This window comes from Eumetopias jubatus, unplaced genomic scaffold (assembly GCF_037043125.1).
Source record: "Eumetopias jubatus isolate StellerSeaLion01/CBP00866 unplaced genomic scaffold, mEumJub1_p1.0 scaffold_8, whole genome shotgun sequence".
Lineage (NCBI taxonomy): Eukaryota > Metazoa > Chordata > Mammalia > Carnivora > Otariidae > Eumetopias > Eumetopias jubatus.
Genome location: NW_028274814.1, coordinates 72,302,997 through 72,329,343, shown reverse-complemented (window position 1 = coordinate 72,329,343; position 26,347 = coordinate 72,302,997). Strand labels below are relative to the sequence as shown.

Below are 26,347 nucleotides of genomic sequence, written 5' to 3'. Positions count from 1 at the left end.
AAACAGGTAAGAGCTATCTTCCTCAGGGTGAGGAAAAGTACTACTGTTCTGTAAGGTACTTCTGCTGTGGTTGGTGAAAGAGCAGTTTATGTTTGAAATGGGACATGTCCTATGTATTCTGCAGGGGAGTCTAGTTCTTCTTAGTTCTGTTTTTTTTTCTCCTCAAGTGATTCAGATAACCAGGAACACTGACCCTATCATTCCATTTCTTTCATCATTAAAATTCCATACTGAAAAGCTGATTTTAGGGGAAATCACTTTTCCTACTATGAAAGTTCTCCATGTCTCACACTGAAAGTTATGGGTTCGGCACACATGTGCTGTTGTGCTTTTTTCCTTTTCTCTGTTTTCTGTAACATTAGCATGTACTACAGGTTGGAAAAACTCATTTTTGTTACAGTATCATGGTATTGTGAATTTTCAGCTCAAGATAAAGAAGTCCTTGCTGATGTAATAGTTTGGGAGAATTTTTAAAATGTTTGCCATAGTCTCTTTTTAGTGAAGGTGATGGGAGTGGGGGTTGTTAAGAAGTTACAAAACTAAAAGGTGCCAGTGAAGGGGTAGGAAACACAAATGGTGGGCAAGATTACCTGTAACTCCACAGACAGGCAGCTTCTGCAGTTTCTGCTTAGCTGTCCCTTCCTACCCTCACTCCCATCCTGAGACAGGCCTCTGACAGCTGTATTTATAGTATATGCCAAATGAAAAAAATACACTTATAGAAGAAGAATTAAAGGATGCTGACGATGAAGATGAATCCCAGGGTTTAGATTATGAATCAGATTTATGAAGTTGATAATGACAAGGAATATAGGAAGAGTGGATGTTGGTAGAGGTAGAGAGGGAGGCACTGAGCAAAAGAAGGGAAATTAGGAAGAGAAACTGCCCGATGGCCTTCCAATTACAGGGTCAACACCTGATTTCTGCCTTTGCCCCGTGAGAAATTCTTGTAAACTTTCAATACTTTCCCTTTACTTGCTAAAGGTAGTTTGAGTGGGTTTTGTTAACTTGTAATCAAAAGGAACTTTCTCCAGATACCTAGTACAATAGCCAGCTACGTGGAAGAGAGGTTACTTGGCCCTCTGGGCTGGGATGGCAATCTGCGAGCAGCAAAGATGTGCACATTGATACCCGCACTGCAGTGTATCACCTCGGCAGCAGTGCTTAATACTGGCAGGAATGCCAAGGTGATAGGAGAAATTGATTTTCTCTTCAATGCAACTGGAAACCTATCAAAGGTGCTTCAGAAGGCTTTATCCAACATAGTTCAAGTTAGGCTACACTTTTCCATGGTAAGAACTAAGTAACAACAAATCCTTGGAGTTTCCACTAAAACCACAGCCTTCCGTTACTCCTACTGAAAAAAAAAAGTATCTGCTTTCAGCTCATCATTTGCAAGTGTAAGAAACAGAATATTACTGGTCTCCTTAATCACACTTCTACTAAAGAGAGGCTTTTCAATTAGATAACATATAATACCACTACAAATGCTCCTAAAATGTGTTTTTTCTTTCCAGAAGAAAGGAATTATTCATAACACAAATAGCACAGCTTCATTTTAAAAATAGGAACTGCAGTATCATGTATATTAAAAGAAGGTTAAAATTAATTAATATTAAAAACAATTCATCATTTTACTTTTATCTCTGAAGGCATTATGTACAGTGGGGAAAGTCCATAAGTCCCATTACATATGAATGAAAATACCTATTTTCAAGGTCTATCTACAGATAATTTCTAGTCTACATTTTTAATACTATAACTTAAAGAGTGTAATTGGTATAGGATTTAAAATTAATTTTGATCTGGCCACTTGACATTACAAAAGAAACTACTAATGACTTCTTAAATGATACTGAAGTTCCTTCCAAGAATCAGAGACATACTTATGACAATATTGTACAGAGAAATGAAGAGACCATGTTAGATCATGATGTTGTCATTGTTGTATCAATCAGTTACACTGCTACTCAGCATTCTACTCAAGAAAAGCACCTAGGTGTTAATCACTAAGTATGGTGCTATTAAATTTTGGTAAATGGAAATATAAACCTGGTCTTCAGTAAGCCTTTTTGAGGATAGAATTTAGCTACAGCCAACAATTTGAGGCAGGAATCTAGTCCAATGAAATTTTTTGATAATGTTTACAGGTAATTTTGGGTAAGCTGGTATTACTGAGTACAACTAAATATTCTATTTATTTGAAATTCTGAGGGTAAAAATGATAGTACTATAACTATGAAATTCTACTGGAATCCTGAAGGTCTAATAAACCTTATCATATATATTTTCATATGTAGTACACTTATGACAATTTTTTTAAATGAGTTATTATTTTAAAAGTCTATGCTTTTAAATTAGATTTTTTTTTGGCTGGCAAAATGGCTAAGACTGGAATGATTGGTATATTTTAGGTAAGAATAACAGGGAAAACCAGAAATGAAATTTTTGTTTGGATTAGCAGCAGTGAACACTGAATTGGTTCAGATAAAATAAGGGTCAAAAGGCTGACCACCTTACTATAAGAGCCAAAAAACCCCAGCAGACTGCGGTATCCCCTTTAACCTTACTTCGTGCAAGATTACCATGTGCACATGCAGATACAATGTAGACAGAAATTTTTAATATAAACACATCCTGGAAAAATGCATTGAACCATTTCTTTCCTCAGATATTTTCAGTATCCCATGTGGCTTTACTCTGTGAGAGTTCAGTGTGCTTCACGTTATAGTATTTAAAAGTCCAGAAATTAATATTTATGGTTAAGACTTAGTTCCTGAGCAAACACTAAATCATTTGTAAAAATTAATTGCTAAATTATTCTATTTTTAAAAGGGACTGTTTCACATGTTTTCAGAGGTACCATAGTGCTGAAATCTGACTCTCTTGTGCACCTCCTTATTTCTTGGCTTTGCTATTTCTATAGTCACAACATTAGCACAGACCTAACCAATACAATCCTGTTACAACACTGTGGAAGTTCTAATTGCTTTTGCTTTTAGTCTTCTTGTTCTAAATGTACCTACTCACAGACACAGACATCATCCTACAGATGGAAAAACTCTTCTCAGAATACTGCTGCTTTGGTTCCCAAGATCTGACCCAATACAATTCTCTTCAGGAAATCTTAGCTACTAAATTTCACATCACTCACCAAATACTATCTACCCATACCTTTCTCAGTATTTTACCCGCTCTCATATGCCATCTGCATTCCCTTGTTTGCTTTTCTAATTTCTTCAAAATTTCGTTTAAGATATCTTTCACAAAGTTTTTCCAGATTTCTTTAAATATTTAAGAAATGTATGTTTCTTTCTGTCCTTGCTACCTCCTCCATTATATTGAAGGCAAATAGAATTTATTTTGCTTCTTTTGTAATGGTCTCCCATTAAGTATAAGGCTGGAAATGGATCTTTAATTATCTCTGATTTTTAAAAGCTTAAAATTCTATATTCTGGCGTTGGCTCAAATTTTAACTATTTTGGCCATCCTTCCAACTGATCACATTATGCAACTTCTTTGAGATTAGTAAATGTATCTGTTCACAAGGGCTGTCAATAAATATTGTTCCTTGATCAAGTAAAACTCATAATTAAAATTTTAATTGATTTAGCATTACAAGGAAGGTAAAATATAATAAACAAATGTTCTGAAATCAAGTAGGAAAGAAAGTTTACATTATAAAGTCATTTTAAAATAGTAAAAAGCCTAGAAGAATAATACCTTGAGAGGTATCATAATTTTATTACTCCTAAATACACACAGAGTCACCTCAACTTTTAAAGTATTTAAAATGTATAGGTCTTGGCTCAGGATTATTTTTGACAAATAAGACTTCCTTGGGGCGCCTGGGTGGCTCAGTCATTAAGCGTCTGCCTTCGGCTGTCATGATCCCAGGCTCCTGGGATCGAGCCCTGCATCAGGCTCTGCATCAGGCTCCCTGCTGTGCGGGAATTCGGCTTCTCCCTCTCCCACTCCCCCTGCTTGTGTTACCTCTCTCACTGTCTCTGTCAAATAAATAAAATCTTTAAAAAAAAAAGACTTCCTTGTATAAAATTATACAAAGAATCTTGCTAGTAGTTTGCTTAGCAAATGTTTCTCCTGTAGTTTGTGCAAACTGATTGCCAATCCAATACACAGACCATATTTTGGTTAAAATACCTAATTCCTGTTGCATGGATTGACATCATTCTATTACTTTGTGACAACCAAATCTAACCAAATCATCTAAGATTCGGTCTAAACCTTGTTTACCCTATCTGATAATCATTTTGTAGGAAGAAAATAAAATTCAATTATAAATACTCTGCTTCACTGTACATTCATATAGTTTTCATTATTAAAACGAAACACCAAAGAAGAAAAAGTTTTTTAAAAGACTATTGTACAGAGACAAGTTTCAGAATGTCTAAAAACATATATGTATTGTCTTTTGCAAAAAACAAAACCAAACACACACACACCACACCAAACCTAAAACCTAAAACAAAACCTGTCCAGAAATGGTACCATTCAGGGTGACACTATTTAAGAAGGCAAAGAGACGGCATATTACTAAAATAAAGCAATAATTAAAATGTAAACATATTATATTATATGTAAAACAAAAGAAAAATTTCCATTTCTGCCTGTCTCTGTTGTGTAGGTGTGACAGGAAACCTCTAAAATTTTTCCTCAAACACTGAATCATCCCTAGTGATTCAAGCCAGCATTTATCCCATGTAGCTCAATTGTGTAGCAGCTGCATTCTGTATTCTTTTAATGGCACTTAAGTTATTTAAAGTGTAGAGACAAAAGAAGCTATATTAAATTAGAACCAAAACACAACTTTAAAAGTCAAATTCTGACTATAATGTCCCATATTTCGTTAAAAAAGAGAAAAAAGAATATACGCTCTCCTCACATACTGAACACTCAACTATCCATATGGAAATCAGATTAAACTATGTTTTCTTAGCCTTCAAGTCATCATATGTGGATAATTACACAGTAAAAACTTCAAACTCAAATCCTTTGCACAGTAAGAATCAACTTATTATGACCATGAGGAATTATGACCATGAGGAATGAGCCATTCATATCCATAGCTATGCCAAAACACAAAGGAGAAAATGTAAAAAATTACAATAGGTATAATTTCTTATTTTCTTTCTACAAAAGTAATTTCTCACTCACACGGAACAATACAGATGTAATTTAAATACATTTCAATCTTCAAAACCACATACAAAAAAAAAAAATCAGCCTTCAATCCTTTTAAAAATCCCCAAGATTACGCAACTACTATAGAAAGGTATGTTCATAAGCATTTTAAATGTCGTTTTATTTTGTCTCACTTTTTTAAAATATAATGTATGGAAGGATTTAAGGGGGTGGGAAAAGAATATGGCAGAGTGATGGAGATCATGGATTTTATGTTCATGGAGCCCCTAGGTTTGGGTTGCTGAGTGACCCTGGGCACATTACATAATTCTGTAAGCTCCAGTTGCCTTATTTGCAATGTGGGGATTTTAACAATAACCTAGTTCACAGGGCTGTTGTGAGAATTAAGTGACAGAACAAAGAAAGTACTTAATACTTAGAAACCATTCACTCAACAAACATTTGAGAGCCCAGTAATCAACAAATATTTGAGGACCTAGCAAGTGCAGGCCCTGTACAAGCGGTGAACATAAAAATATACTGTCCTTATCTTTAGGAAACTGTCTTCTTACTAAACTTTCCCTTAGTGGGAAAGAACATATAATAAAATGTATGAAAATACATAAACGTATATAACTGTGGTATTATATAAAATAAAGTACATTCAGTGATGGAGGAACTATATCGATTGGTCAGGGGAATAAAGAGATGTTTGAGTGAAAAGGTAACATTTAAGCAGGGTCCTGAGAAATGAGAAGAGGCCAGTGAGGGCATTCCAGGCAGAAATAACAGCATCAACAAAGACCGCCAAGAAGAGAGGAAAGCATGTTTTATCCAGAGGCCAGCGTGAATGCAGCACAGTAAAACACAAGGGAAAGAAATCTGGAGGGAGAGGTAACAGACAAAACTAGGAGATCTCTAGAGCCAAGGTAAAGACTTTGGATTTTTATTCTAAATATGAGAAGCTGCTGGAGGGTTTCAAGCAGAGACTCAATTATATTTAACAGGTTTAGAAGTCAGGAAATAACCACAGCAACATTCCATTAGGCTAGGAAAATCGAGATTCAAAGTATTCTGGAGCACAGCAACTCACCTTTGTTTAAAAAATACTATTGTTTGTTCCTTTTAGTTGGAAAATTCTAAAATATATTAGCTATTTCCTGCCTTAGTTAAAAAAAAAAGTGTATCTCAAAAACATTAAAAACTAGAGTACTTTTTTTTTTACCTCCCCTTTTAAATGCATCATGATCAACAGCTATGCTGAATTAGAGATGTGAGTTTAATTTTTATCAGCTGTGAACAGTACAATATGTAGCTGCTCAAAAACCTGGGCAACAGAACTAGTCAAACTTCTTGGCATTTAAAGCTGAACTAAAGACTGAGAGTAACTCTGTGTCATTAATTTTTTTTCAATAACATCATTTTTACCATCTTACCAGTGAGTTTTTTTTTTCTTTAAAGCAACACTTAAGGTGTTCTTACTTGGTGAACTGTGGATAAACAATCTGGTTTGCCTTTTCCACTCTTACTCAAAGGATGCTGTGAATTGTTGGAAAAAGTCCAAAACTGCAATTATTTGATCCACTCCTTAATCTCTCTTGTTGACTTCCATATCAACATACACCATATGGGGTATTCTAAGTCGTTTCCATGCCTGATTCAGGAACTCCAAGTGCTGATAGGACTCTCCCCACCCTATCCCATTTCCCCTCACTCTTAGCAAAATTGCCTCTCCTAAACTTATCTCCTCTCCACCTTAAAAATGGCTGCCACTTTATTCTCCTTTGCCCTAGTCACAGAAAAGGGTTTCTCTAAATTTTCAAGGTTAGTCCCTCTACCTGTGCTATTGATAGTCTCTCTTGCTTCATCAATTATTCCATCTGTTTATCTTCAGTCTCTCTCATATTACTCTTACCTTTTCATAAGTGTTCAAAAATAATAAATAAATAGGTCAGTGAGTTTTATTCATTTGCCTGCCATACAGTCTCATGTGCTTGTTCTCCATTTCTGACTCTAGCAATCTAATTCAGGCTCTCATACCTCACCTGAAGAAGTCAAACATTTCTGTACAGCCACACTAGTGTTTTTTAAAATTTTAATTAATTAAGATTTTACTTATTTATTTGAGAAAGCAAGATAGAGAAAGAGAGGACGAGCTGGGGGAGAGGCAGATGGAGAGGGAGAGGCAGAATCCCTGCCGAGCAGAGAGTCTGATGTGGGACTGACTGCAGGACCCTGAGATTAAGACCTGAGCTCAAGGCAGGCGCTTAACCGACTGAGCCGCTCAGGCGCCGCCCCCCTCTTTTATTTACTAGTATTTTTTTTAATCCTGATCCTAATTCTCACATATTTGAAATTCATCCATAAACCATACTTCCAATCAACAGAATTCAAACTATTTTCTCCTGGCATTTAAATTTTTCAATGATTGGGCTCCGATCCAGCTATCCTCAGCAAACTATCCTGGGCTTGCCATCTACTATCTTTTCTCTACTAAAAACTTTCTGTAAAATAATCTATAATCAGACCCTGTCTCACAATACTTTAATTTCTCATCTACTACTATGTGCTTGCTTTTTTTTTTTTACGATTTTATTTATTTGACAGAGAAAGAGAGAGAGAGAGAGCACAAATAGGCAGATCGGCAAGCATAGGGAGAGGGAGAAGCAGGCTCCCTACCGAGCAGAGAGCCCGACGGGGTACTCGATCCCAGGATCCTGGAATCATGACCTGAGACAAAGGCAGATGCTTAACAACTGAGCCACCCAGGCACCCCTACTACTATGTGCTTTTAACTTGTGGGGTCTGCACTGACTCTGAGTGGTTACTGCCAGAATTGAACTACAGTACACCAGTGGAGTTGGAACAATATTTCCTTCCTGACATGCATGCTTTATGACAAAACTATAATCCTAAGTATAGCACTGTTTTGAGTTCTATCCGTTTTTCTAGCATATTACTGGACCTGATGGGGTCATGGGAACCCCTAAATTTGTGGCCAGTCGGTCAGAAGTGGCCTGGGGACCCCCCAAAGTGCTGCTGCTTTCTGAAGTAAGGGCAGTCTTGTTGAGAACCATGCCCTTTAACTTGTGGGGTCTGCACTAACTGTGGGTGGTTAGTGGCAGAACTGAATTGGAGTATACCAGAATGCTTCTTTCCAAAGCTCTTCTATCAAATCAAGACAAAGTTTCTAAGCCTATTATTCAAGGTAATCAAGCATAGCAGAAAGCACTAAGTAAGGAACAGTCACATTTCCACCATTTCTGCTATAAGCTGGAACAAGCCACTTAAGCTTTTTAAACATGTAAAATGAAGACAGAAAAACAACATACTATTTCTAGAAAAACTCTTCTGCCTCAAAAAGCTTAAAAACACATTCTTTTAAAAGAACAGCTAAGCTCTTAAAGTAACTAAGGATAACTGCCAGCAATCATCAAAGAAGAATAAACAAGAAACCAGAATGATAAGCTAACGTCATGGGCCATGGCTGCCATAAAGAGCCAAGAACCTAGAGCCTGGTCAGGAATGAGAGACATGACCTTTGGCCCTCTCAAGACAGAGTTGAAATTTCAGGCCTTTGCATAAAGCTAGGATCTTTGTGACAGGATGAACTAGAACAAACAAACAAACAAAAATTACCTATCAGTAAAAGAAAAAGACAGGGAAACTTCTCTGCCTTGACTGAGCCCCTTGATGCAGTTTCCTCTGATATTCATAACACAGGTCTACTTCCATGTGCATTTGAAGTTCTAAATAAAAACTCACAACTCCAAAATACAAATAATACAAGGGAACATGCTACCATGAGCAAATCAGCAGAAACAGCAGCGGGATTAAAGCCCTCAGACTTCAAGTATTAAAATTATCCATTACAGAAAACAAAATGCGAAAGAATAAGAAAGAATGAAAGCATGAGCAATAAACAATCTAATTCTAGGCAGATTTTTTAAAAAAATAAAAGTCTAGAAATGGAAAATATAACTGAAATTAAGAACTCAATGAATGGATTAAACAGTAAATTATATAAAACTAAAGACTTGGAGAGTCCTTAACAAAATACTTATAATTTCAGATTTTAAAAAAAGATAAAAGAAGAAAGTTTAGGAGAAATGACAGAATGATAAAAAAAAACTACCTACATCCAACTGGAGTACATAAAAAAAGAATAAAGGATACTTAAAATTTAAAGAGATAACATAATTTTCTAGCTCTAATGAAAAATTCTCAGGTACAGGAAGCATAAATTAACCAGAAAAAAATTTAAAACAATCCATATCTGAATACATTATAGTAAAACTGCATATTGAAAAATAAATTTTAAAATAAAAATAATCTCGGGGCTCCTGGGTGGCTCAGTCTGTTAAGCATCTGCCTTCCACTCAGGTCATGATCCCAGGATCCTCGGATCGAGTCCCGCATCGGGCTCCCTGCTCAGCAATGAGCCTGGTTTTCCTTCTCCCCTTGCTGCTCCCCCTGCTTGTGCTCTTGCACACTCTCTGTCAAATACATAAATAAAATCGTAAAGAAAAAAGAAAAATAATCTCTTCCCCATGCCCCTTCATAGGTTGTCATAAAGATCTAATTTTTTTCATCAATAATATTTTGTACAATCTTCTCAATATATATTTTAGTCATATGCAGTAAATTTATGAGAAATCATCTCAATCTTGTGAACTCTGTTTTTGCAACCAAATGGATAAAGATAATTTTGCTTCTTCCTTTACCTCCTTCTAATTCCCTGAAGGGAAAGAGTTCCTGAAGATGTACTCTAGTATTTACCTTCAAGCTAAAACAGCAGAGCCAAATCACGTGGGATTCAGGATGCTTTGAGGACTCCTTCTAATTCCATTCATTCAACTGTTACACATTTACTGTGAACCTACTGTAGGCAAGGAACTTCAAACGATATAAAGATGATTAATTAGGTAATTTTCCTTTCAGCCTCTAAAAGGTAAGTAGTATCATAGTTGAACATATGCTAGCTATGAGTAGGAGGCAAAGATGTTATTCTTACATGTTGGCTGTGCCGCTCTCATGGGCAAACAACAGTTGGTTGTGCAATTGATGAACTCAGTGAATACAAATAAATTTTTAGTATAAATAAAACAAAATCTTGAAAATTAAACATGCTGCAAACTACCCTCCCTTAATACCAGGCTTCCACTAAAAAGTCAATTTAATATTTTTTATTCCTTTGCTTTACATGGGGCCCTGATCTCTTTCATGATCACGATCAAGAATGTACTACATTAGAAACCTGGAACGGGAAAATGTTTTTATGTAAGAAAAAGCCTCTACTGAGATAATCACATGCATTTCTTTAAGCTTGGTCCCAAGGGTACCAAGAATTTTTGCTAAAATAGCTTATGATTAAATATTTAAATCTTACTACTTAAAATCTCTAGATTATAAAATCTTTATAATTATTAAGACCTGATCTGATCTGTAACTTTTATTTATTTATTTTTAAAGATTTTATTTATTTATTCATGAGAGAGAGAGAGAGAAAGAGAGGCAGAGGGAGAAGCAGGCTCCCAAGGAGCAGGGAGCCCGATGCAGGCCTCGATCCCAGGACCCTGGGATCATGACCTGAGCCGAAGGCAGACACTTAACCATCTGAGCCACCCAGGCGCCCTGATCTGTAACTTTTAGACAACCAATATAAAGGATAGAGAAATGCATGTAGTACAACAGTTGTTGAAATAAGCACAAAAGGTTTTTCTTCTTGGCTTTCCTCAAACAGTACCAATGAAGGATGCTAATAATAGAATAAAATTTCAGGGCAGAACACTGCAAACCATAGTTAGAAATCAATGCAGTATAAAACCATCAAAACTCCTGGGCAAGAATTATAATTGAGAATCCTCAAAAGAAGAATGTGTGTGTGTGTGTGTGTGTGTGTGTGTGTGTGTGTGTGTGCATGTACTGGCCTACATAAGCCAATGAAAAATAAATAGTAAATAGTAAATAAATAGTACAGTATTTATAAATAGTAAAAATAATCTTTAAGTTAGAAATATCCTAAAGATAGAAATAAGTACCACAATTTGACGCAGTCTATATATAGCAGAAGACAATGGAGTGTTTATGTTCAGGAAAAAGTTCTGGAAAAACTTGACACAAAGCAGTGGCTTAATGGGGGGAAAATGTACTAGGATATTTGCTGATATGGAATTTTAAAAACTTTGTAACCTGAATTCACATACCATAAATGAGTATTTCAAATTTACCCTAAAATATTTCCTATCAATCTAACATGGGGATTGTACGGGTAAAAAAATAAGAGGCAAAAAGTCTTACCTCAAATATAATATTACTATAATGTATTTTAAAGGCTTCTTCCCAAGCAAATTAATCTTTAAAAGATATATGTACAAAAATCAAGCCCTCATAGCCCCAATATAATTACTACCATCCCAGGTAAACAGAGATGACAATATAGCATCATAGTATCACCATCCTACCATTTCAGTTATTCAAGATCTACTTTGCTCTTTACCTTTCACTTCTTGTAAGAGAGAATCACTAGATGAAACTGACATGAACAGTCATTTATTTCCTTCTTGGTTTAATGACATTAATTTTAATTTCAACCCATTCACAAATGTTATAATTTAAAATACAAGAATGACCAAAGGAACAGATTATTTTTCAGTATAACTTTTAAGTTAGTTGGCTGGAATTTGGGCCTTATTTTTCTAAGTTGGGATTCCAGGCTAACCCACAAAAGCCTCATAAGCACATATGAAGACTTAAATACTTTTCCAACTATGAAAAACAGTATAAAACAATAATGGCAGCCATTTTGGCTACTGACAATGTCCTAGCCAACTTAAATATACATTCCCATTTAATTCTAACATTATTATGAAGTGGATAATAGCACTATTCCCCTTAGAGTAGTGAGCAAAGCAAGGCTCAGAAAAATAAAATGACTTTCCCAAAGACACATAGTTAAGTGGCTGAACTGGGATTCAAGCCAAATCCCCTAACTCCAAAGTTCCTACAATACTTCTTACTACTAAAATAATGCAGCAGCATTGTGGCAATTCTCCATAAATCCTTCTACTGACTATATAAAATTCCATAGTGGGGATACACTAGAATCTATTTAGTCATTGTTCTTGGGTAGAAGAAAATGATCCTTGGTAGAAGTTGGAGACATAAGAAGCAATGAAAATTTTAGGGGCGCCTGGGTGGCTCAGTCATTAAGCGTCTGCCTTCAGCTCAGGTCATGATCCCAAGGGTCCTGGGCTCCCTGCTTGGCGGGGAGCCTGCCCCTCCCTCTCCCACTCCCCCTGCTTGTGTTCCCTCTCTTGCTGTGTCTCTGTCAAATAAATAAATAAAATCTTTAAAAAAAAATGAAAAAATTTAAAAGGGTAAATATTTATTTTTTTAAAGATTTTATTTATTTAATTGGCAGACAGAGAGAGACAGCAAGAGAGGTAACACAAGCAGGGGGAATGGGAGAGGGAGAAGCAGACTCTCCGCTGAGCAGGGAGCCCAACATGGGGCTCAATCCCAGGACCCTGGGATCATGACCTGAGCTGAAGGCAGTCGCTTAACCAACTGAGCCACCCAGGTGCCCCTAAAAAGGGTAAATATTTAAATAAGCCTAAATGAGTATTAACTGCAAAGGAGACTGTTAGTATCTTTTGGGGTTTAAAATATATATGGAAGTAAAACACACCGTAATAGGTCAATCAAGAGGAAGTTCAATGGAGTTAAAATGCTCTAAAGTGCCTACACTGATCATCAAGAAGTTAAATACTAGTGTATGTTAGACTTCAGTAAATCAGGAATGCATGGTGTAAAACAGTGTGTAACTAGCAAGAAAAAAAACAGTGTATAACTATTGGTGTATGGAAATGAATGATAATTTTCAAAATCCCAAAGATGGAAAAAAGGAGAGAAAAAGGACTACAGAATAGGAAGAATAACTAAGCACAGATATATCAATAACTACATTAAATATAAATGGACCAGATGATCCAAGTAAAGACATATTTTATCCAAATGGATGAAAAAACAAACTCAACTATATGCTGCTTATAAGAAAAATAACTTAAATACAAGAATACAGAACAGCTGAAAGCAAGGTGACAAAAAGATACCACATAAAAATTTAGATAAATATGAGGCAGTATTAGAGACGAAGAAAACTACTTCAGAAAGGTATAATTGTAAATTCATATGCACTTTATATAACAGTCTCAAATAAAAGGAATAAAAACATTTAAAAGAGATATATGAACCCACAAACATTTGAAGGTTTTAATACAACTCTTTCAGAAACTGGTAAGACAAGCACAAAACCAATAAGGACATGGAGGATTTATTTTATTTATTCATTTGAGAGAGACAGAGCACAAGCAGGGGGAGAGGCAGGGAGAGAAGGAGAAGCAGACTCCCCCCTGAGCTGGGAGCCCAACATGGGGCTTGATCCCAGGACCCTGGGATCATGACCTGAGCCGAAGGCAGATGCTTAACCATCTGAGCCACCCAGGTCCCCCAGATAAGGAGGATTTAATACAATAAATTTTACCTAATTATCATACTAATAAAATAATGCCCTCAACAAATAAAAAATACACCTTCCTTTCAAGTATATAGAATACTTACAAAAACCATGTGTTGGCCCACAATGGAAGTCACAACAAATTTCATAAGACTCAAATCCTAAAAAGTATGTTTTCTACTACAGTGGTTTTGAATTAGAAATTTATTTAAAAAAAAAAACAAAACTACAAAATCTCCTATGTTTGGAAATTTCAAAATATTCTAAACTCTAAGAAGAAATCCCAAAAAAATATTCTAAACTGAATGACAATAAAAATAACATCAACTTCTGGAAGATGCAACTAAAGACCTATTGAGAGGGAATTTATAGGTTAAAAGAAAAGCTACAAATCAATCAGTACCTAGCTCAAGAGTTTTTTTTTTTTCAAAAAGAGCAATTAAACCCAAAAAAGTAGAAGGAAAGAAAATATAGAATTCAGTGAAATATAAAATACAAAACAAGAAAGAAATGAATAAAACCAAAAGTTGGTTCTTTGAAAAAGACTTATAAGACTGGTAACTTTAGGTAACACTGATCATGGGAGATTTAGCAGCCAACTCCCAAGATAGCCTGCAGTGATCCCCATCTCCTGGCATTTTCATCCTTGTACAATACCTTCCTATTGAGTGTTAGCTAGGCTTAGTGACTACTTCTAATGACTAGACCAAGGTGGAAGGGAACGGATGGTATGTGACTTGGAGAACAGATCAAAAAAGGCAGCAAAGCATTGTTCCTTTTCTCTCTCTTCGGACTCTAGCTCTGGGGAGGGCATGTCATGAGAAGCCTTGTGGAGCGGTCCACATGGCGAGGAAGTAAAACTCATACCAACAGCCACATGAGTGGGCTTGGAAGTGAATCTTCCAACTCCAGTCACGTCTTCAGAGACTACAGCCTTCGTTATCAGTTTGATAGAAACCTCTTGAGAAATCCTGAGCCACGATCCTGAGCCAGGATCCCAACAGGCTTTATTTGTTGTATCTGAGAAATTGAGAAACTGATTCTAAGATTTCTACATAAGTTCATAGCGCCAAGTACAGGTACTCTTGAAAAACAACAAGGAAGGACAACTTGCTCTACTGGATATCAAGATTTATTATAAAGCTATGGTAACAAAGACAGCGTGGTATTATTGCAAAGATCAAAAGACCAATGGTATAGAACAGAGTCCAGAAACAGATTCACATATATATATATGGACACTTGATTTATTACATAGGTGTCAATGCAGAGCAGTAAAGAACACATGGTCTTTCCAATAATGGTTCCAGGTCAAAGGAAAGTCTACATGGGAAAAGAAAAATGAAACTTGGATCTCTGATATATATTTAATATGCACTATACATAAAATAATTTTCAGATGGATTGTGACTCAATGTGAGAGACAAAACAAAGAATCTTCTAGAAGGTAATAAAAGCTATCTTAAATAGGAGACAAAGAACAGTAATAAAGAAAAAGACTAAAAAGTCTGGACTACATTAAAAGTAAGGATTTTTATTCCTCCAAAAATATCAAAAGAATGAAAAAACAAGCCAGAACATGGGAAAAGATATTTGCAACATGTATAACTAGCGAAGGGCTTGTGTTTAGAATATATAAAGAACTCTGCAGATCAATTAAAAAAGAACAAAAACAACTTCATAGGAAAACAGACAAGAATCTCAACAGGTACTTTCTAAAAGAGGTGCCAATAACCATATGAGAAAGTCCTCAGCATCATCAATAATCAGGGAAATGCAAATTAAAAGGATAAGGAGCTCTATTATATGTTAACACTATCAATGAATCTCACAAACACAATGCTGAACCAAAGAAAAGCTAGACACAAAAGAATATATACCATATTATTCTATCTGTATAAAGTTTAAAAAACAGACAAAACAATACTACAGTGTTAGAAATTAATTTAGTGGTTACTACCTTTGGGGAAAGGGAGGGGGTAGTAACTGGGAGAGGGTATAAAGGGATACCTGGAGTGCTGGTAATATTCTACTTCTTGATCTGAATGGTATTTTTTTTTTAAAGACTGTATTTATTTAAGACAGAGATAGAACACACACAAGTGCGGGGGGGGGGTGGAGGGGAGCAGGAACGGGAGAAGCATACTATCTGCCGAGCAGGGAGCCTGACAGAGGGCTCGATCCCAGGACCCTGAGATCACAACCTGAGCCGCAGGCAGACGCTTAACCGACTGAGCCACCCAGGTGCTCCAATTTGAGTGGTAGTTTTCAGAAGTGTTTGTTTTGTGAGAAATCACTCAGGTTAACAAATATTTTTAAATACCTCTTTCTGTATACTTTAAATACTTCTTTCTGTCTATGTTATACATCATTAAAGTGTTTTTAAAAAGTGAGCACAATACAAGCATAGCAGAATTTAGAACGGTTGATCTTCAGCTAACCAGAAATGATGTTGAAGTAAGTGCTCATTTGCCCCAAAGTCTGACAACTGAGGGATTAGAAATCTTAAAATTCAGCTCTGAGGCTGACAAAAAATCCTACAAGTAATATCCCCAGCTAACTGAGGTAAACCAGTATTCTGAACAGAATTGCCCAATTTCCTCTAACAGTTTTTTAAAAAACAAAATAAAACAAGAGGAAAAATAAGGGGGGGGGGGACGACAACAAAACAGATAATATGTCTCCAATGAACCAGATACTAAAAATCATCATTTTATTTCTAATGTTTAATTTCAAGTTACCCTTAAGTAGATTTTTTTAGTTAAGATTTTCTTAGTGCAACTTTTAAAACATCTTGTATAAATGAACTGAGAATATCAACTCACGCTGGTATCTGCACATGAATGTGTAAGACAGATAAGCTGATTATACAATACCTGAATTAACAGTTAAGAGAAGACAGCAGATGTCACAGAAGGGATCACATCTTAAAAATGAAAAATGACAAAGGGAAAATATGAGAATAATTTATGTTTCAGAAATGCGGAGGGGAAGCAGGGAATTCTAAAGAGAAGGAAACATTTATTTTCTTATGGTACTTCTTATATCTAGAAAAATAGACTGGAACCAGTGAGATAAAAGAAAAAGCCAAATGGAAAATGTAAAAAAGAAATTACAAAGTCCCCCCCACCAACAAATATTTCATGGTATAATTATTTTTACAATTCATTTTTGAATGAATGGAGGGAAAAAGGAAAAAAAAAAAGCAGAAACATAAGGATAAAAGGTTTAACAACCCAAATCCTGACAATGATAAGAAAACAGCCTCTCAGAGTTAAACTTCTATAGATCTGCTCTATAATATTCCTAAGAATTAATTTGAAAGTAGTCAAAATTCCAAAGCTGCAAAGAAACAGGCAAAGTAATTCTTAATACTAACATAACATCTGTATAGTGATTTTCAATATACAAGGGGCTTTCACATAGTGTGCTTTGTTGGTTCTGTGGGAGAGCATGTAATTAACCCCATTTAACAAATGAGGAAAAGGGCTCTGAAGTTAAAACACTAAGTGGAAACATCCAGTGTTTACTATGCCATACCACTTACAAATGTCATTTAAAGTAAATACTCAGACGTGTCAACTTACAGCAGGAGAACTGAATAGCAAGGGACAATAATTTGGAACCACTAGAGAAAATCCTTACCTAGCAGTTGTTGATAGTGGACAAGGAGGAAAGGTGAGAGAATGAAGCTTGTGCTCGAGCTTATGTCACAGGGTACAACTATATCGTAAATGCTTTATAACTGGGTACATTTTAAGTGATGACATCCCCAGGGATAAGGTCCAAGACGGCCTCATCTCTTTTGGTACTTAAAACATATTAAATATGGTTCTTACCAGGCTTGGTATCTGTATTGTCCAAATCTTATATTTTATGTAAAAATAATGTAACAGGGTCAATAATCTTCATATTTACAGGTTTATATTAGGTATAAAATAACTAACTTACTTTTCAATGTAAAGACTGAGATGCTTGATTTTAACATTTCAAGCATGATACAAATTACCTTATGAGATAACTTGCACATGAAACTTCCTTAAAACGAAAACTTTACACTTGTTCTTCAGCAATAAATTTCTGGAATAAGACCAGATTTTGACAAATTATAACTTTCAAAAACCTTGAAATATGGACAAAATAAAGGATTTATCTTTAATGTGTTCTGAGAATAAGAAATTTTTCAGGGGTAAATCTTATGCAAGTATATTTTACTAAATCTATGTATGTAAAGTCTGAACAAGTGGTTGGTAATAATGGATTGTTAGATACAGTAGGGTAGACTTGATGTCTAGACAAGATAGTGGTAAGAGCCGCACTTTTAAGAAGTTTGTTACTTGCTCTGATAAAAAGGGAAAACAAAGAATGTTTCTACTATGTAAGGTTAGTGTGAAATGTTTAGATCATGCATACACAAGAGAGCTGCCACTGCTTTGAAAATAATTTCATTCTAATCCATTATGTGTTAAAAGCTGATTTTTTTCCATGTCCCTAACTCTAGTTAACATTTCAGGAAGATGGTACATTTGATTAATCTTCTACCCATTTTAATTTAAAAGTAAAACAAAAATATCCTATTATATATTGAGAGAGAAGGAGCAACAACTAGTGAGAGTGTTGGGAATCATCAGGCTATATCGACAGGGACTGAAACTAGACACTGTAAAAAAGAGAAGAGCCACAGATTGAGCACTGATTAAATGTGACAACTTATTCACTGAAGAAAATATTTTCTTCACAATTCATTAGCTCAAAAACACTAATTACTGATTGACGCATAGCAACAGTATATCTGAGCAACAGTATATCTGAGTTGAAAAAAAAGTTTTACTATAAGAGCCTGTATCCTTAAGAGGTAAAAAAAAAAAAATTAAAACACCTAAAAATTCTATACCTGAATCTGAAATTAGCTACACACAACACTGTGTGCAGAAGCAGCAATATTTAGCTTTCAGTTTTAAATGATGGAGATTAAGAAGGGATCTAAGATTACTCAGTCTAACTTCTTTATTTTGAGGAAAAAGTTTGGAAAAGCTAGTGAGCAGCCCATATGGTCACAAGAAAATGGTTAACATGTAGAACTCAAATTAAAATAAAAATTATATATTAAGTAGATTGATCTAGATTTACAGTAAAACCTTATTAACCTATAAGTTTAACAACCTAGACAGGCAACAAAATGATTTCTGAAGGGGCACCCGGGTGGCCCAGTTGGTGAAGCGTCTGCCATGGGCTCTGGTCATGATCCCAGGATCCTGGGATCGAGCCCCACATCAGGCTCCCTGCTCTGCGGGAAGCCTGCTTCTCCCTCTGCCTCTGTCATTCCCCTGCTTGTGTTCTCTCTTGCTCTCTCTCTCTCTCTCTTTGACAAATAAACAAAATCTATTAAAAAAAAAAAAGATTTCTGAAGTTGATTTTTTTTTTTTTTTTTAAACTAACTAGAAGGGCACTTGGGTGGCTCAGTCGTTGAGCGTTTGCCTTCGGCTCAGGTCATGATCCCAGGGTCCTGGGATCGAGTCCTGCATCGGGCTCCCTGCTCGGTGGGAAGCCTGCTTCTCCCTCTCCCACTCTCCCTGCTTGTGTTCCTGCTCTCACTGTCTCTCTCTCTGTCAAATAAATAAATAAATCTTAAAAAAAACCCAAAAAACTAACTGGAGTAAGGAAAGGATTCCCATCTATAATTTAACTATATAAGTAAATATATAAAGATAAATATACAATCTACCCTTCATTCAACAGAGAGACTTACTTCAAGGTAGAAATATCAGCATTTTCATAAAACAACGTTAGGACAGTGTTAAGATAGATAGTATTCTGAAATAGTCAAAGAGGTTTTAAAAAATGAATTTGCCCTAATGGTACTTAATTTTTTTCCTAGTTATTATTCACCAAATAAGAAAAAGAAATGGACTTTTCCCCCCTACAAATTATAATTTTTTATGACTTAAGAAATACCATGAATAATGCATTTAAAGAATACTTTCAGGCACATCCCTTCAACTGTATACATTGAGATTCCATAAATTCTATCTACTAATAAAAAGTTTTGAGAAAGGTTGACAATGATTGGTACAAGCAAGAAATGAAGATTCTCTCTGTAATCTCACACATATTCCAGTTATTCTTAAACTTGGCTTGCCATGAGAATCACAAGAGGTGTTTTAAAACATACAGATTTCACAATACATGGACTCAGGAATCTGATCACCAGGCACTCTGGTGATCCCTTACCGCATCATTAAATCCGACACAGCACTTCACAAGACACAAACACAGGCATCTGATAGCCACAACTAAACCAACTCCCCTCCAAAACTGCTCATCTTAAATGTGATACTTGTATATTTTAAAAATACATACACACTTTTTTTTAAATAAAGGTGGAGAAATCAGAGGAATTCTATTTTAAAACATGGCTTCACAAGTTATAAATACTAGTAGGGGCTAATTATATACACTGATATAAAATGAATATATTGAACAGGGTACATGGTAAACCACCACTTGTATTTAAAGAAAAAATATGGAGACACACGTACCAACTCTTACCTCTACTCATCAGAATCAATCATGATCCCGATGTATGTGTGTATATGCAAAGTATGTACACACACATAAATAATGTATATAAACTGTGTATACACATACATACGTATGTGACATAGTCTATATGCTGGGGAAAGAAACTGGGCAGCTAAGAATTATGAAAGAAACTTGTTTTTCACTGCATAATCTCTTGTGTCCTTTGAAATATATGCTTATATATGTTACTACTTAAGATACAGCCTTAATGGATTGGCTGGAGGGTATTTAACATAAACCAAATCAAATCCCATGATTTTGAGACATGATCACCTACTGTCAGTATAATCAACTGTTCTGAAAAAGCCTTTCATAAATATTTGTTACAGGTGATATTTAGTGTTAGAACTGTCAAAACTCATCCAACTAAATATTTAAGATCTATGCATTTTATTGCACATTAATTTTAGATCAATTAAAAATACATAAGATAAAATTCTTTAGTTTAAATAAGGTGGTAACAGTTCTCAAGCTTTTATCATATTAGAAATAGAAAATAAAATATTAGCATATTTTAGCATATTAGAAAACTCTAGAAGAACTTCAGAAAAAACAATTACCTCCTTCTAATTCCTTACTCCAAATATGGTCCACAGAACAGGACAATCAGCATCATCAAGGAGCATGTTAGAAATTCTGATCTCAAGCCCCATCCCAGATCTACAGAGTCAGAAAATGTACTTTAACAAGATCCCCAAATGATTTCTGTGCATATTAAAACTTGAGAAGCTCTGATAACCCATTTACCAGAAGAGTTATGGTAGAAATCCAAGAAGCTCTACTTTTAAAAAGCTCCACAGATATATAACAAAGGTAGAGAGAGAATCACAATGTAAGTACTGTGCTTTGAGGGGGAAGAGATGGAAAGTTCCTTCTTCGAGACTATTAGTTTGCATAGCAAAAAATCCTAATAAACAGCAGTTACTCACCATCTTTAGTAGTGTTTCATTATGTAACTGCTTCTCTTCTACCTGTATCTGTAGGTTCATTTTAGCCACCCTGACATTCATAGTTGTACAATCTACTAGGCAGAACATGCATATGCATATTATATATATCTACTCCATCCCAGATCTCCTCAGATTATCTAATTCCATCTGAAGAAAGACGATAGATAGAAAACTCTAATCCAGATCTTGCAAGTGGGGAATTACAGAGATTTTAAAATATCATTAGATGCCAGACGTCCAAAAAACAGAGGATCTCACTGACAAGCTATGTTTAAGCACAATTTTAACAAAGTATGAGGTTAAATATGAAAAAGGTTCCGAACAGTTAATGTAAATATTACCTTATCCCCAGAGATGCAACAGAGGGAAGAAGGGTTATGTAATAATAACAGATTTCAATTTGTGTGGTTTGTTCAAAGTGACAGTTTGTTGAAAGATTCCTCTCTGATAAAATAGCAAGTAGTGGGATTCACTTTCAAATCAAATAATTCAGTAACAGAGGTATGTGAGGTATGTGAGGACTTGTGAGATATTACAATCAAGGGGTTAATGCCAAACACCTGAAATAGATTATGAATCACCTATACTTTTGTAGGCTGTCTATCTAGGTATTACTTATAGTGACAGGAGAAATTCTGAAATCTCCCTAAGCTAAGAAGCTAAGAACCTCAAAAAATATCCTGATAAGTGAATGTAAAAGTGGCCCAAATTGCATAAACCTGGGGAAATGAGGGCAAAAGAAGACATACCATAGGACCTAAAACATAAGAGGGCTAAATGTGCTGTGGCAATAGAGTGGATCATCTCCACTAAAGGATATTCAGGTATAAGCGGGATGATTCAAATGATCTCTAGCAACACAATAGTCTGAGATGCAACCTGATGTCTTCTGGCTCAAGGATTTTAGACTGTGGTTCTCCGCCATATTTGACTATAACATGGGGAGCTTTTTCAAAAAGCATCTACATTTCCAACCCTATCAAAATTCTTGTATGTGCAGTGATGAGATGGCAATAATGTAGCAAAAAACATCAATTTGCCCTCTCACTGAAGTGATTCAGATACAAACTACTTCCATATGTATGCTCTTAAACATCAAATAGCCACTTTGTGGGCACATTGAATTAAACCAAATTTTGGCCTAGAGAGATTAAGTTTATTTTATATTGCAATACTGCCACAAGTTAATGATTTCTTTAGGATTCAAGGGCTGAAGAATCTAACTCATAGAAACCCTAAAAAAATTATATGTTATATTACAAGATATCTGAACATACTGCACTTGATGTAACAGAGAGAAAAAGCAGCTTTGGCATTATACCAATATTTACATGTCTATATTATCCTAAGCTTGAATTGTTGGCCTCATTTATGTGGGCTTTTTGGGTTATTATTCATTTTTTTAAATCATGAAATATTTCAAGCATGTGGAAAAATATAAAGAATAATTACTGGACAGCTGTGTAACTACCATCTGGCTTTCTCAAGCCTTTACATTATTCCTATCCATTTGGCATTTAATCTCTAAAAATAAAATGTGCAAAAGTTGAAAACAGAAAATGAGGGGAAAATCCCCTTAAAACTTTTTCATTTTCAAAAGTCACTATAACTTTTAGACACAAATTTATAAAATAATTATATATGATTATTTACTAGCTTTCTGACATCTTGGGGGTTTTTGGTTTGATTTTCTTGCCAATATATGAAAACCAAAGTACTCTTTTAAAAAGAGAGTACAGTAACATTATTAAGTACAATTTATTTTTAACATTTAAGATTATTTAACATTATTAACTTTTCTATTTTATAACACTTCTAACAACTGTCTTTACTTGTCTAGTCATATCAGAATACAGTAATATCCTTTTAGATTTAGTTTTCTTTCTTTAGGTCATCTGTCTTTGCTGTAATAATCTCAATATTCTTTAGTGTCAGATTTTTCATGTGTTTTTGAACAATGGGAAAATGAAAACAGAAATCTAGTCATATTTACAAGTCAAACATGTATGGATGTCCATAGAGTACTACAAAAAACTAATTCCATACTAGGTAATTTTATGTTTATACTGCTAGGCTGAACATCTGACTGGTAGCTCATTTTTCAAGATCAAATAAATCAACTCTGAATAATAATAACAGCAGATACAAATATTAATAAATGACAACAAAATTCCCCTACCCTGCTATTTCAGTCAAATTTTTCAACCAGTTATATTCTTAAAAGAGCCTCTCCTTTAAAGAACTGCTGTTTAGGTGGAAAAGAAAAATAATATTAAATCATTCATTCAGTAAACTCTTACCAAGCACTTACTATGAAGTGCTGGGCTTAGGCACTGTGTTAGGTGGTCAGGTTAAAATGCAGTCTCTGACTGAGAGGGACTCAGGGGCTATTTCAGAGGTTACTTCTAGGTTTATAACTCCACCCACCATCTATAGAAAATATTTCCTTTGAGTCTCCTACATGCCAATCACTATATTAGGTAATGGAGATAAACTAATAAACAAAACATAGTTACTGCTCTCATGAAGCTTCCACCTCGATGAGGGGAGACAAACAAGCAAATAAAAGCTTTTGTCAAGTGGTTTAAAAAAAAAAAACAAAAAACAAGTGCTACTAAGAAAAATAAGAGTAAAAGAACAAAAGGGCAGTAATTCTACATAGTGTAATGATATTCATATCCATGTTGAAAATACATCTAAGGAGCAAACCTTTTATTTATGTTCTCAATTAACTGATATCTTTTAAGGCAGCAATCACCTTCATATCACCAAATTAAACAGGATTTTCTCATTCTTCATTTTCCTTCTATTCTTCCAGGCATCTGACACTGCTCACCACCTCCAGTCTGAAACTCTAGTGGCTTACATAACAAATCTCCTATCCAGATTCTTATCTGGATTCTTACCTGGGGTGGCATCAATATGAACTGTACAGTGACAACAAGAATTTAATTAAGATGATCACTTATCCAACATGGCAAATAGGTTTTAACTGATGTGAAACTGGAAAGCACCCTGAGAAAAGATTTAACTTTATTCTTATTTTCCAAAAGGTTTTAGAAAACTATATAACAATACAACCTTGACTCAAAGCACTGGAGAGTAACAACATTAAAAAAACCTGTATACACTGAGTAACATATAGAATTGCTGAATCACTAAATTGTATACCTAAAACTAACATAACACTGTATGTTAATTATACTGGAGGAAAAAAACACACTTGTACTGCATGTTACATGTTATACAACCCTGTCAGATTTTATTTACTTCATTTAATCCTCTAAAGTGATAATATACTATGAGGCAGGTAATATTTACATGTTAAAACATTTTAAATTTTGCTAAACATGTGAGGATTTAAGAGAAAATGGTTTTAAATCTCAACAGGGAAGACAAAGTCTCTAAGCTTAATCCATTCAAAAATTATATTTCAGGGGCGCCTGGGTGGCTTAGTCGTTAAGCATCTGCCTTTGGCTCAGGTCATGATCCCAGGGTCCTGGGATCGAGCCCCTGCTCGGCGGGAAGCCTGCTTCTCCCTCTCCCACTCCCTCTCCCTCTGCTTGTGTTCCCTCTTTCACTGTGTCTCTGTCAAATAATAAAAATTAAAAAAAAATTGTATTTCATACTATAGTAAAATACAGCTAGAAGGTTCTGACCTATAAATATTCCTTAAGCAATCTATTTAATCTATTAAAAACAAGATCTTAACTTTTCAGAATGACATCATTAAAATTAAACCTATGTACTTATCCTTTACTTTTTCTTCATTATTTGAAAAATGCTTAAAAGTATAATGAAAAACAACCATCTATAGTCCCAATATTCTAAAATAACATCTACTAATATTTTGGTATATTTAACATTTCCTTCAGCCCATCCCTGTTGATTTTAATAATTTAAAATTGCTTCATACTATCAAGCATATTGATATTCTCTAAAAAAGTTTGCTTTTTATTTAAAAAAAATTTAAAAAATTTTTTATTTAAAAAATTAAAAAGTAAACAGGAATAGGGGACCAAACTGATCAATATTACTGTGAAATCAAGTCAAATAATTTTTATAATATTTTACATTCTAATTTCAGAGTAACAAGTGAAAAACAACAAAATGAAATACACATATTCAATAAATACTTACTCTAACTACCACATGCAAAGTGACAGGAACAAAAGATTATGTACTTAAAGATTAAATTCTCACCTGTTCAATCTCTTTGGTTTTTGATGCTATTGCTTTAGAGCGACTGCTTAGTTGACTGTCTTCAAATAATTCTATGCCATCTGCTGCATTTGACTCAGGTTCCTCTGGCTGCTCAATAAACAATGGTGCTGTGGATCCTGCCTTTAAGAAAAATCAGAAATCTTTAATTACATATAGCACTTAAGATGATAGTGTATAGGCACTAATTGGCACAATATATCAGGAGAAAGTGCTAAATTCAACCAGTTTTAAGAAAACACTTTCAATTTCACCATGCATAATGAGCATATGTGAGGACGACCAAAGAGGAAATGACTGCTACTTTTTAAATTTTAGGTAAGATGAAGCATCTAAGCTTATACCATTCCAAAATTGTATTTCACACTATATTAAGATACAGCTAGAAGGTTTTGTCCTATAACTATTCCTTAAGAAATCTATTTAAGAAACACTGAAGAGAAAAAGCCTAATTGGAAGTGAGAGGTATGGGCACACATAAGCGTTAAAAAAAGAACATGGAAAAGGGATCTACTTTCAGAAGTTAAAAATACCTTGCTCCTGTAGCATAAAAATTTATTGAAATCACTGAAAAGAAAAATCCCAAGTGATAATAATCACTTCTATTTCACAGCAACCATTCATTAAATACATAATCCCACAAAAAGCTCACAGCTGACTACTGTACTTTCCAAAAACACTTTTGTGGAAAAGAGAAAACTAAAAAAAAAAAAAAAAAAAAAAGAGGGAAAACAATTATTTAACTATACTCATTTGTTTATTCAAAAATCTACTGTGGGGACGCCTGGGTGGCTCAGTCGGTTATGCATTTGACTTCGGATCAGTCATGATCTCAGGGTCCTGGGATGGGGCCCTGTGTCAGGCTCTCTCCTCAGTGGGGAGTCTGCTTCTCCCTCTCCCACTCCCCCTGCTTGTGTTCCCTCTCTTGCGGTGT

The 26,347-nt window shown here is 34.9% G+C and overlaps 1 protein-coding gene across 6 annotated transcripts in view; it reads right to left on the bottom strand.

Moving 5' to 3' along the window:
- Positions 1–26,347, bottom strand: part of PPHLN1 (periphilin 1) — a 142,017-nt gene that overhangs the window by 16,071 nt on the left and 99,599 nt on the right. For all 6 annotated transcript variants that reach the window (XM_028123152.1, XM_028123153.2, XM_088026009.1 and 3 more), the window contains one exon: positions 25,396–25,536. In XM_028123152.1, the coding sequence (XP_027978953.1) occupies positions 25,396–25,536 (141 nt within the window). The remainder of the gene's footprint in view (positions 1–25,395; positions 25,537–26,347) is intronic.